The 12,914-nt window shown below is 40.6% G+C and overlaps 1 protein-coding gene across 1 annotated transcript in view; it reads right to left on the reverse strand.

Moving 5' to 3' along the window:
- Window positions 1-460: 460 nt before the first annotated feature.
- The window catches only part of LOC128831498 (cytochrome b5), a 35,515-nt gene continuing 23,061 nt past the window's right edge, over window positions 461-12,914 (reverse strand). Inside the window, exons 3-5 of the mRNA XM_054017961.1 lie at window positions 9,388-9,417; window positions 2,910-2,944; window positions 461-1,796 (exon numbers count right to left, since the gene is read on the reverse strand). Of these exons, the coding sequence (XP_053873936.1) occupies window positions 1,718-1,796; window positions 2,910-2,944; window positions 9,388-9,417 (144 nt within the window). The 3' untranslated portion in view covers window positions 461-1,717. The remainder of the gene's footprint in view (window positions 1,797-2,909; window positions 2,945-9,387; window positions 9,418-12,914) is intronic.

The raw sequence follows: 12,914 nt of genomic DNA on the forward strand, positions 1-12,914 counted from the left end.
CTAAATTCGACCTAAACTCATAGTGTAGACCAGGCCTGAGACAGCCACCAAAAGAGCTAATTATGAGGTATATGTACTCACGTGCTCCTTATTGGCACCTGAGTTCCATCAATAGCACCATCAGTTAAAAAACAGGGTGGGCAGTTTTCCCACAATGCAACCCAGTTGTAGGGCTGGAGTGTTGACATTGTGGGGTGCAGGGCACTAGACACTCTTGGATAGGGTTATTTTGATTCAGATCTGTACACTGCAGTGTGGACACCAGAGGCCCAGATTCAAGCACAGGTCAAAAAATCCTTAACCAGTGTGGACACTCAAGCTCTGGGTTCTGACATGAGTCAGCTGACTCAAGCCCACTAATCCTAGGCTTACATTGCTGTGTAGACATACCCATAGAAAAATCCATCGGCTGAGCTAGAGTTAATACATTTGAGAGACAGAAAATCCAATTTCATAGGAATATGGGGAGGTACACCAGGGATTTGCTTTTATTCATGAATATTGTGCATACAAATACATAGAAAAAATAGCAGCAGAAGTTAAAAACATTGCCCCAGAAAATGCAAACAGCAAGATTCCTCTGCCAAAGAGTTATTTTCATGGTAAGTACAAGTTGTATGTTACCTTTTTTCCTTAGTACTAAGAAGGAGCACAGTCAACTGCGTAGTTAGTGCAGATTTAGATGGAGAGTTTCACTCACTAGGAACCATAGCTTTAAGTTGAAGATTTTCTAAAGGTTTGACTCAAGTTGTAGGATAAATTATAGTCACGTCAGTAGAGCTTTGGTTGCTAAAAGCAATATTTTGCTCCGCTTAGAAAAATTACCTGTTGTGGAAATTACATAATATTTTCCCCAAAAAAGGCAGAACCCATAAAAGAGCTTTTGATTTGTATGTTTTTTTCCAAATAGATAGGGAAATAATTGGGACACTTCATATAAACATTATCCTAAGTTTAATTGTCACTGTGCTTCAGTGATGGTTTTCCAAAGAGCAACTGAATTAAGCAATCTGACTTTATGATAGCACTCTGTACCAATCCTAGGTACCAAGATGTCAGGAAGGTCTTAAGTAGGTCATTGTACAGCCTGACATGTAGGCCCACACATTGTATAGGCTACACTCTACATATGTTTACAAGCTTTACGGACCCTTAGACCTACTACCACAGAACATTCTCCCTTTTATTTTTAAATAAAAGGGTACAAAAAATGGAATTTGTTTATGTAGAAAGAAAAAAAACCAATCTATTTGAAAGCAGTGCTAGACTGCAAGCAAAGAATACAAGATTATGGGTAAAGGTAAAATGAACAGTATTTTCATGGACACATGCCCACCAATTTTCATAGTTATTTAGGGCTGAAGGATTCATATTAAATTCAGACAGAACCTTAACAAACATTAAAGAAGCAATGTTACAAGTTTCAGGCTGGTACATACACAGCAGACGTTATAATACAGAAATCAGCGTTCTCAAATGGTTCATTAGAGAATATAACAGTGTTATATAAAAGATAAACACTACCTTTAGCGCTTAAACAGTGAGTAAAAGGTAGCATTAAGAAGAAAGTACACAGCAGAAAGTTTTCTGGAAAAGTTCAATTTTAAAAATTTCTCTTTTCAGCTATTATGCTTTTGTCAGGAAGTGTAGTGGGTTAAGATGGCTTCTATTTTCTTTCCCAAATCAGTCTCTCCTTTTATTGGTTCTCAGAGGATGCTTACTCTGACATGTAGAAATGATACATCAGGGCCACAATAATTGCTGCTATTCCTGGGATCACCCAACTGGTCCACCAACTAGAAGGAATCACAGTGAGAATTATTTTCATGCAATGTCTAACAGCTGCTAAAATTACAGACTAGATATTTTATTGCTTATAAAAGTTTACTTTGTAATCTCTTCCTTTTCCACCCTTCAAATGAGGATAAGAGCCTTTGACTGGGGGAGTGTTTAGGTTGGTCTAGTACTAAATGCTGGTGATATGCTCTTGCCAGCCAACATGATAGTGTCCACAGTTAGACTTTGAAATAAAGTTTTTGTAAGTTTGCTGATTGGAGAACAATAAGATTTCAGTCAAACTTAAAGCCATGGCTTGTCGCCACAGAGCTGTGCCATCCACTGAAGAGCAGATACTGGTGAGCTTTCCCAATAAAACATTTTGTACTTCAATTCCTCTATTGGAAGTGATGTGGAAAGTTCTTGAGTCACAGGATTCCTCTATGTAATGAACAGTATTAATGCATGAAGTTCTGGCTGGATTGTGTTGAAATGCCCGGAACATTTGTGCACATTTTTAAATTCTACTATATGTGCTGTTCTATGTTTAGCCCAGAATCCTCTTTATATTTAACTTAGATGCAGCAACAATAGCCAAGACTTTTCTGAGCTGATGCTTATCAATAAGGCATCCAGAGTAGCTAGCAACACAGCAGCACTAGTGAGTAAGACCACCAAGCATCTCCTGCATTAGTAGCATACCAGCTCTTCTCTAGAAGAAGGTAACCTCTTAACTTCACGATGAAGTGTATAATCGTCATGGTAAGATGACAACATGCCCTGGAGAGTTTTGAGAGCAAACCTGGGATTTACATATGGCAACAGCCTTCACATGTCATCCATTCCTAGGATCTGATTCCACAGGAAATTATTCCCTGTGTGGACACACTCATTCTAGACTAAAGAGCATCCACACAGAGTTCATCAGGAATGCCTTTTTGCTTTAAATTCACTCCTTATCTTACTACAAATTAACTTCCTTGCATTGATAAGCCCTTAATATCCACCATTTTATTTGCTAGTAGTTTGAACTGAACAGTATTCCCCCCCACCCCCAACTTCATTGAATTAGGGAAGGGCAACCATGAAGCACCATTCGGTTTTAATTTATGACATTACAAGCCATACTATACCTGGAATTAGAGTCCACAGTGGTAATAAGTGTTTCCTGAAAAACATCAAGTCATAACTAAGATACTGAACATGAGTGGCAATTTCCCCCCACCTCCCCGCAGAGAACTAGCTAAAGGAAATAAATTCACCGTAACACTTTTGTTTGTACCTTTTCCCAACAACTAGTCAAAGCAAGCCACAAATGCACCTTTCATGCCAGGATGAAGGCAGCCTTTTAGTTAAAAGCTTGAGTAGTAATTTGCTAATCAGATAACATTCTGATCCCATGTTTCCTGCTGCAATTTATAACAAAATGGTTACCTAAAATTGTTGCCAAGTAGTTTCTTAATGTCCCTCTCTTACTAGTTAGTGGTTGCATTAACATCTGTAGTTAAGGTTATATCAAGAGACTATGAACTGTTTAGATATGCTTTGGGGCCTAAACTTTCCATGATTGTTTCAATCTCAGGTAAACATTTCAAAAGCTGAATTATTGCAATGGAAAAACTAAATCATTTTAAGACCAAGGCTTCTTGGTTGCCAATAATTCAAGCTAAATACTCCAAATTTGTACATAAATATTCTTTATTGAGAATGAGGGTGGAGTGATTAATTCACTTGATTAATTTACATCATATTGAAGCTTTGTAAAACTAATTTGAAGTTTTGTGCTACTGCAACTTTAAAGTTAATAATAAATTATTATTTTTTTTAAATGCCACTGCTGTTAGGATATTTTATTCAAACTTCAAGAAACTGCTACTGGCAGAAACAAAGTATTGAACATTTAGACTCTGATCAACAATTAAACAGGTATATAGCTTTACTCACATGAGTAGCTCTATTAACAGCAATGGAAATATCAATGTGCTTGAAGTTAAGCATCTGCATAAGTATTCACATCAAGGGTTAACATTGTATTCAACAACTTCATTAGTGACAGACTGGTGTCATGTCAAAAGCATATTGCGTTAGTGTTAGATATTTAGACTTCCAATACATTAAAGTTATTGTGATTTTGAAATCCGGAGCCTAAAGTTAGGCTCCTATAACCCCTGGATAGGCATTAAGGGTGGGATTTTCAAAACACTTAAGAGACTTTGGAGCACAAACCTCAGTGACTTCAAACAGCAACTCCTAATGGAGAAGTATAGTCTAGTCAAAACATTTCAGTTTTCTTGATTTATGGAAGTGCAACACATCAGATAGTTTTGGTTGTAAACATAGCATAGGCTATTTGCTTATCAATTCTGTATTGTTCTCACAGGAAAAAAACAACAATGAGCTCCTGGACCTGTCATTCAGCACAGATCTAAAATGTGAAACTTCTTAGTAGAAAATCTATGGAAAACTGAAATTCCACTAACAATTAAGAAACAAGTACAAATTGCTAAAGTAAGTGTTTTAGGACTATATAATGGGAAGAAAGTAAAGAACTAGCAACATGGAAATAAAAACTTTAGCTTTTTAAAAATTGATTAAAAACGATTTTTGTAAAGCATGATTTTTATTCACTCTTCAGAGTGGAATTAAAGACAGGTTATCAGCAACTGAAAAAAAAGTCACTACTGAATATACTCAAGCATTTGCCATCATATTACAAAGCCCAGTGATGTTACAAGGGATATAACAATGCATATCTTCCTTGTTCAACTAAAACACAAGATGCTGGGACTGTTCACAAAAGGAATACCAATTCTTATTGAAAGAGTGAACTCTCTCTGTGTAAATCCTTCAGAAACACAAAGAGCCTGGTCCCATACACCTGCATGTACATCTTCATAGAATCATTGAATATTAGGGTTGGAAGGGACCTCAGGAAGTCATCTAGTCCAATCCCCTGCTCAAAGCAGGACCAATCCCCAACTAAATCATCCCAGCCAGGACTTTGTCAAGCCGGACCTTAAAATCCTCTAAGGAAGGAGATTCCACCACCTTCCTAGGTAACCCATTCCAGTGCTTCACCACCCTTCTAGTGAAAAAGTTTTTCTTAATATCCAACTTAAACTTCCCCCACTGCAACTTGAGACCATTACTCCTTGTTCTGTCATCTGCTAACACTGAGAACAGCCTAGATCCATCCTCTTTGGAACTTCCTTTCAGGTAGTTGAAAGCAGCTATCAAATCCCGCCTCATTCTTCTCTTCTGGAGACTAAACAATCCCAGTTCCCTCAGCCTCTCCTCATAAGTCATGTACTCCAGCTCCCTATTCATTTTTGTTGCCCTCTGCTGGACTCTCTCCAACTTTTACACATCCTTCTTGTAGTGTGGGGCCCAAAACTGGACACATTACTCCAGATGAGGCTTCACCAATGCCGAATCGAGGGGAATGATCACGTCCCTCGATCTGCTGGCAATGTTCCTACTTATACAGCTCAAAATGCCATTAGCTTTCTTGGCAACAAGGGCACACAGTTGACTCATATCCAGCCTCTCGTCCACTGTAACCCCTAGGTCCTTTTCTGCAGAACGGCTGCCTAGCCATTCGGTCCCTAATCTGTAGCAGTGCATGGGATTCTTCAGTCCTACGTGCAAGACTCTGGACTTCTCCTTGTTGAACCTCATCAGGTTTCTTTTGGCCCAATCCTCTAATTTGTCTAGGTCCCTCTGTATCCTATCCCTATCTTCCAGCATATCTACTCCTCCTCCCAGTTTAGTGTAATCTGCAAACTTGCTGAGGGTGCAATTCATGCCATCCTCCAGATCATTAATGAAATTATTGAACAAAACCAGCCCCAGGACCGACCCTTGAGGCACTCTGCTTGATACCAGCTGCCAACTAGACATGGAGCCATTGATAACTACCCACTGAGCCAAAAGAAGAACAGGAGTACTTGTGGCACCTTAGAGACTAACAAATTTATTAGAGCATAAGCTTTCGTGGACTACAGCCCACTTCTTCGGATGCAATCTAGACAGCTTTCTATCCACGTTATAGTCCATTCATCCAGCCTATACTTCTTGAACTTGCTGGCAAGACTACTGTGGGAAACCATTTCAAAAGCTTTGCTAAAGTCAAGGAATAACACATCCACTGCTTTCCCCTCATCCACAGACCCAGTTATCTCGTCATAGAAGGCAATTAGGTTAGTCAGGCATAACTTGCCCTTGGTGAATCCCTGTTGACTGTTCCTGATCATTTTCCTCTTCTCTAAGTGCTTCAAAACTGATTCCTTGAGGACCTGCTCCATGATTTTTCCAGGGAGTGAGGTGAGGCTGACTGGCCTGTACTTCCTAAGTGTTTATATTCTTTAATGACGTTTTTTAAATGTGCTGCTGCCCTGGTTAACCCAACCCTTAACAGTTCCTCCAGCTAAATAGCAGGAGCAATTGTGAGAACTCACTCATCCACCATCCCATTTATCTCAGGGACATCTGGACTTAATCATTTAAAGGTCAGAAGTTTTTGTTTTTAAAAACAAGATACTAAAACAAAACTGCAATGCCAAGGTTACACATTTCAACAGAAAGTCAGAAAATAAGGTTAATGTTCTCATTAAAATCTGCTCAGTGTAGCAGTTAGTTTACTGATTAAACTACTAGTAGCTGAAAGCTTGAGCAGTTGCACAGAGGTAATTTGTAAAGACATGTGTCTAAAAGCCACTGAGAACTTAAAAATTGGATGGTAACAGACCATGAATCCCAGTGATGATTGAAAACTGGTGATATTCTAAACAAAAAGGTTTCAACTATGCTTGTAATTGTTTCCATCACTTCACACCGACTCAGATATTTTAGACTTCAGTGAGATTTAGGATTATTGTGTATGCTGGTTGTTTTTCTGTGTGGGTGGTTGTGCTGATTTGTCTATGGGTTGTGTTGTGCTGGGAGAGGTTTATAGATTTGTGTGGGTGGTGAATGAGGGGGCTGTGATGCCATGAGATGCTGTGAGTGTTTAGATTGTTTTGTCTGCTGATTGTAGTGTGGGTGGTTGCATTGACTTTTGTCTTAGAGGGTTGTAGTGGGAGATGTGTTGCTTTGTGCAGGAGGCAGTTGGACCAAGTAACCCACTATCTGTACCGTCTCCCCCATACAACCACTGAAATGGCTGTATGCAAATTAACTGTACATTAATTCATATCAGGATGCTCTAGGACAGCATTTCTAAAGTGGGGGCCACGAAGCCCCAGGCGCCCCATGGGGCTGAAGGCCCAAGGCCTCCCCCCTGCCAGGCAGCTGAAGCCCAGAACCCCAAGCTTGCCCCTCATTTCCCCCAGCTGAAGCCCTGAGTTTTTATAGCATGTTGGGAGGGCTTTAAAGAAAAAAGGTTGAGAACGCCTGCTCTAGGACTCTTGACATGGCATAGATACATGCCTTATTATAGCTATGCAACACGTGGATGTAATTTGTAAAGTCAAAATGATGGAAAACTTAAAAACTGGAGGGTAACAGATGGCAAAACCCAGTGATATTCTGAACAAAAAAAGCCCTTGATTATGCTTGCTGTTTCCAGAGCTTCACACTGACTCTAGAGACATAATAGGCTTCAGAGTGACACAAAGGGTACATCTACACTACAGCAGGGAGTCGATTTAAGATACGCAAATTCAGCTACGTGAATAGCGTAGCTGAATTCGACGTATTGCAGCCGACTTACTCCGTTGTGAGGACGGCGGCAAAATCGACTTCTGCCGCTTTTTGTCGGCGGCGCTTACTCCCACCTCCGCTGGTGGAGTTAGAGCGCCGATTCGGGGATCGATTGTCGCGTCCCGATGGGACGCGATAAATCCATCCCCGAGAGGTCGATTTCTACCCGCCGATTCAGGCGGGTAGTATAGACCAGACCAAAGTGACAATCCTGGAATTTTGTTGTATAGAATACATAGTTTAGTCGTTAAACATTTGGACAGTGGGTGAGTTAATGTTACTAGAGTACTTTTGAAATATTTTTAGAGAGTAATAGAAATGTATACTTTTTTCAAAGCAAATTATTTGGAGGCTCTCAAAGTTAGTGTTCTCTTTCTAATTGCCCCAAGACATCCCTGACTGGGTGGGTAAGTCTCCAGGAAACTTAAGTTTTGGAGGAAATAATTAGCAAGCAAGAGTGTATAGTTTAATCTAATTGCCTACTGGGCATTCTGCTGCACCTACTACAGGTGTACCAGCATCAGAATCTAAACAAGCACTGGCCCTCAATTTGCTGCTTATTTCCAACTTGCTGGCACCACTTCTACTAATTCCTGTGGCTTTATTTTAACTGTAGATACACCCAAAAGCGTCTGTTATGGATGCATGTCCTGTAAATTCAGAAGTAGCACTAAAAGAATCCACGATAGTAGTGGTATTGAGTGTTTACCTAACCTAAAATGTTTCAGGTATTGATAGTGAAGGTATAATTAGCTCAGATCTGATGCAGTTTTTTTTTTTTTTCCCTAGTTTCACCTTAATTGTGCACAGGTGTGGTAACTGTCATGCTTGTAATATTTGTGAGTTGTGTTCATTTTGCCAAGAGCTACACTGCAAAAGTTGAGGTAATTAGAAACCCTTCAGCTCTGTCCCCAACTGTTCATACAAAACATAAACAAAGACAACTTAATAACCTGTGCCTAAAAGTTTAACTTTTACACTTAACACTCAAGATTATTTTTATTTAGAAACTAGAAAAGATAGTTAATTTGTGCATTTGGTGGCACTTTCTAGACAGTGAAACAATGAGAGACTGGAATTAATTTCCTATTTTGTTTGGTGAGGGGGGATTTTAGCAAGAACAGAAGAAAACATTTTTAGACAATAGGAAATGTTTACTGTAAAGCCACGCAGATTTACGGGGGTCTCACGGCAAGTACAGTACTTTAATCTACTTTAAGGTTTTATTTTTAAAGGCCTTACACTTGCAAGTTACAGCGCTGTAAAGTCTCCCCCAGTGCTGTAACTCACTCCTCGTCCACATTGACAGGGCACTTACAGCGCTGTATCTCCCTGGGTACACTGCTGCAGGTACTCCACATCTCGGAGAGGCTGTACTAATCACCTTGTTAAGTGGCCAATCCTCTCCATTGTTGTGACCAAAGCTCATACCACAGAGAAACAAACAAACAGCTTGCAGCTTGCTTTGAGTGAGTAAATGAATGAGCAGGGGGCCGGGAGTTCGGAACTTGCAAAATAGAGAGCTGACATGCTCCAAAAAGCACTCCCTCTCCCCCCAAACTCCCTGTCACAATCCATCCCACCACCCCCGTTTTGGAAAGCACATTGCAGCCACATGAATGCTGGGATAGCTGCCCATAATGCACCGCTCCCAACACAGCTGCAAATGTTGCAAGTGTGGCCACACCACTGCGCTGTCAGCTGTCAGTGTGGACAGACTGCAGCACTTTTCACCACTCAGCTGTACGAAGACAGGTTTACCTCACAGCGCTGTACAGCTGCAAGTGTAGCCAAGGCCAAAGTAAACTTGACCTTCATGTCCTTGTGTGTCTCAGCCTGTACGCTGTGTGCAAAAAACCTCAGTGTCCAGCTGAAATACTGGATTTGTTATTTCAGAGTGATGACACTTACCGTTGGTTTCTGAACTTTGTCTCTGTCATCCTGCAAGAAAATAAGGGAAAAAAGATTAGACAAGAATGAAGTGTACAAAAGAGGATTTCTGAGAAGGTCACTAGTTTCAGTTAACAATGCTGTGCCAATATATATATATTTTTTTAAACACACAGTGTAGACTTAAGATCATGAAGCTGCCTTCCACTAGTAGGTTGTGGGTCTGGGGACAGAATAGGCCCACTGCTCCTCCTGCATCTCGTAACAGGCGACTAAAAGGGGGCTGCCTGGAGAGGGATGGGCTCTGTCAGGTTAGAAATTTGCCCAAGACACAACATATGATGAGCAAGTCAACCATGTCCATATCGGATTGATTGCACCCCGGGTTAATAATGACTGCGTCATCAGTCTCCCACCAGAGCGGACGCAACAAGTATATTGCTGGTGTAACCACAAAGAAGATACGTGGAAGAGATAACGTCACCATAGCCACATGGAATGTAGGGACATTCAGACAAACAGGGCTAAAACAAGGAGCTTCCCTGGTGCTGATATTGGAAGTGATCATGACCTTGTGATTCTAAATTTCTGGCTGCAGCTATGGAAAATCGTGAGGCCAAAATTCACCAGAACCAAGTTTGATTTGGAAAGACTCAGAAACCGAAAAATTGCAGAGTCATTCCAAGCAATGATCGGCAGAAAATTTTGTTCCACTGCTTGCTCTAGAGGAAGACGTAGAAACAATGACCAACAATTTCAATGCTAATGAATGAGGCAGCAATGAACATCCTTGGGAAACATTGTAAGAAGACAAAACCATAGGTCACAAATGAAACATTATAGATGTGTGACATTAGAAGAGAACTTAAGAGAGACAAGAACAGCAATGAGGGATCTGATAAATATAGAGCAATTAGCAGAAAGATCAAAAAAGTAATGAAGGTGGCCAAGGAGACATGGATTGAAAAATGATGTTCTAAAATTGAAGAATGTATCAATGATAAAAATAGCAAACGAGCCCTCCATGTTGTAAAAGATCTGACAAAGGAAAGATGGACCAATGCTAATGCAATTCAAAACAAAGACGGGAACAGTCTTACAGAAGAAAGGGACATCATCAATAGGTGGACAAACTACTGCTCTTATCAATACAACCACCAGACAAATGGAGATCCTAATGTCATAGACAGCCCAGATTCAACAGAGGAGGACGACTTTCCAATACTGTGTGAAGAAGTGCAGACAGCTGTGAAATCACTCAAGAATGGAAAGGCTACATGTATTGACAATATCCCAGCCAAACTGATGAAATTCGGAGGAGAAATAGTAATAGATGTACTCACCAAGATCTGCAACAAGATCTGGCAGACCAATGAGTGGCCCTCCACATGGACAAGTCACTAATAATCACTCTGCCAAAGAAAGACAACCAGCAATTGTGTCAAAATTACTGGACCATAAGCTTAATTAGCTATCTCAGCAAAGTGATATTGAAAGTCATATTGAACAAATTGAAGCCACAAACAGAGAAGATAATCGCTGAAGAACAGGCTGGCTTTCGTGCTGGAAGACATACCACAGAACAGATTTTCAACCTTTATGTTCTATGTGAGAAGTACTTACAACACCAGCAGGACATCTAACACGTCTTTGACGACGTCAAGAAGGCATTTGACAGAGTATGGCATGAAGCTCTCTGGGCAACCATGAAAGAGTACAGTGTTGGTCCTAAGCTTGTTCTTACCATTAAATAATTGTATGCCAAGGCCAACAGTGCAGTTCCCGTCAATGGCACAATAGGAAAGTGGTTTCGCACCACTGCTGGAGTCCAGCAAGGTTGCCTTCTTTCACCCACGCTGTTTAACATCTATTTGGACGCATAATGACTGATGCCCTAGAAGATCACATGCGCACAGTCAACATTGGGGGGCGAACAATCTCAAATCTTTGGTTCGCTGATGACATTGATGACCTGGCAGGCAGCGAAGATGAACTAACCCCCAACCTTGTGAAATGATTGGATGAGACCTCCGCAAAATACGGCATGGAAATCAGTGCAGAGAAAACCAAGCTGATGACAAACAAACGTGACAGGATCAGCTCACATATCCCTGTCAGTGGACAAGAGCTGGAGACAGTGAAACAGTTCAAGTATTTGGGAGCAATCACTGATGAAGGATCAAAGGCAGAAATTCTGGCAAGAACTGTGCAAACAGCAGCAGCAGCCGCAAAGCTAAAGCAAATTTGGAGGAATAAGAACATCTCCCTGGAATCCAAACTGGAACTGCTGCACGCAATGGTCATCTCCATTTTTCTGTATGCATGTGAGACATGGACCCTTATGGAAGAACTTGAACGGAAAATACAGGTAGCAGAGACGAGATGCCTAGGATTTTACCGAAGAATCTCCTACTTCGACCATGTCACTAAGAGGTCCGTAACATCACTCAATGCACTGGGTCATATGAAAACCTCCTGACGACCATGACTAAGTCCAAGCTGAAGTGCTACGGCCATGTAACAAGATCATCTGGCCTGTCCAAGATCATCTTCCAAGGGACAGTACAGGGGAAGAAAAGAGGTAGACAAAAGAGATGAATTGACAACATAGAAGAGTGAACAGGAATGGACTTCGCAGAGACTCAAGCACTGTCACACAATCGTCGGGGGTGGAGACAATTAGATGATTTCTCATCAATGATGGTGCCCCAATGACCAATTCAGTTATGGGAGTGATGACGACAACATCATTTGCTTATAAATAATTCCCAGAATGTTTCCTTATTCAACTGAATGCAACTCTCCAATGCACTTCAAAATTCCATGCATCAGCAGATTTACATTTCCTATGTTCCTAAAAGATACACTTCTTTAGTCTACTGCATAACCAACTGAACAATTACCCTGATTTGATAGCTCCTTCCACCATTCACACACGTACAATAGATAGATGCAAACTAATCAAGGTCCCATGTGCTTTGTGGCATTCTGTTGCAATGGCCCTGAATTCTACAGCACCCTAAGGCAACAGATGAAAAGTCTGTGGCAGATTTTTAAAAGGCAGTTTATAAAAGCATAAATTATGAACCACACACAATATGAAGCCAGTATTTTCTGTTTGTTATACCTCAGATAACTGTGTGCATAACAAAATCACAGAAGTTGTCAAGATGACAGAAGCTGAAGATTGGCAGTTAAGTGAGGGACAGCTGGGTCTTTTACATGAGGTGTGAAGCAGTTTAGGGTTAGCACACTGGCTGCATATTTCTACTATAATACCCCCAAATAAAAAATAGTTAATGTTGATATTGTCATCTTTGTTTCAGAATAACCCATGATGAAGAGTGTGGCAGCTCACCTTAGATTTGTTTTTCCAAATTTTCTCAGGGATCATTTTAGTAGTAGTAGTAGTAGTAGTAGTAGTAGTAGTATCATAGCAACTAGGAGCCCTAGTTATGGACCAGGACCTCACTGTACTCAGTGATGTACAAGTAGAAGCAGAACAAAAAAGAAAGGTTTTCCAAAGTAAATTAAGAGACAAAAGATGG

This window comes from Malaclemys terrapin, chromosome 2 (assembly GCF_027887155.1).
Source record: "Malaclemys terrapin pileata isolate rMalTer1 chromosome 2, rMalTer1.hap1, whole genome shotgun sequence".
In the NCBI taxonomy this organism is placed as follows: domain Eukaryota; kingdom Metazoa; phylum Chordata; order Testudines; family Emydidae; genus Malaclemys; species Malaclemys terrapin.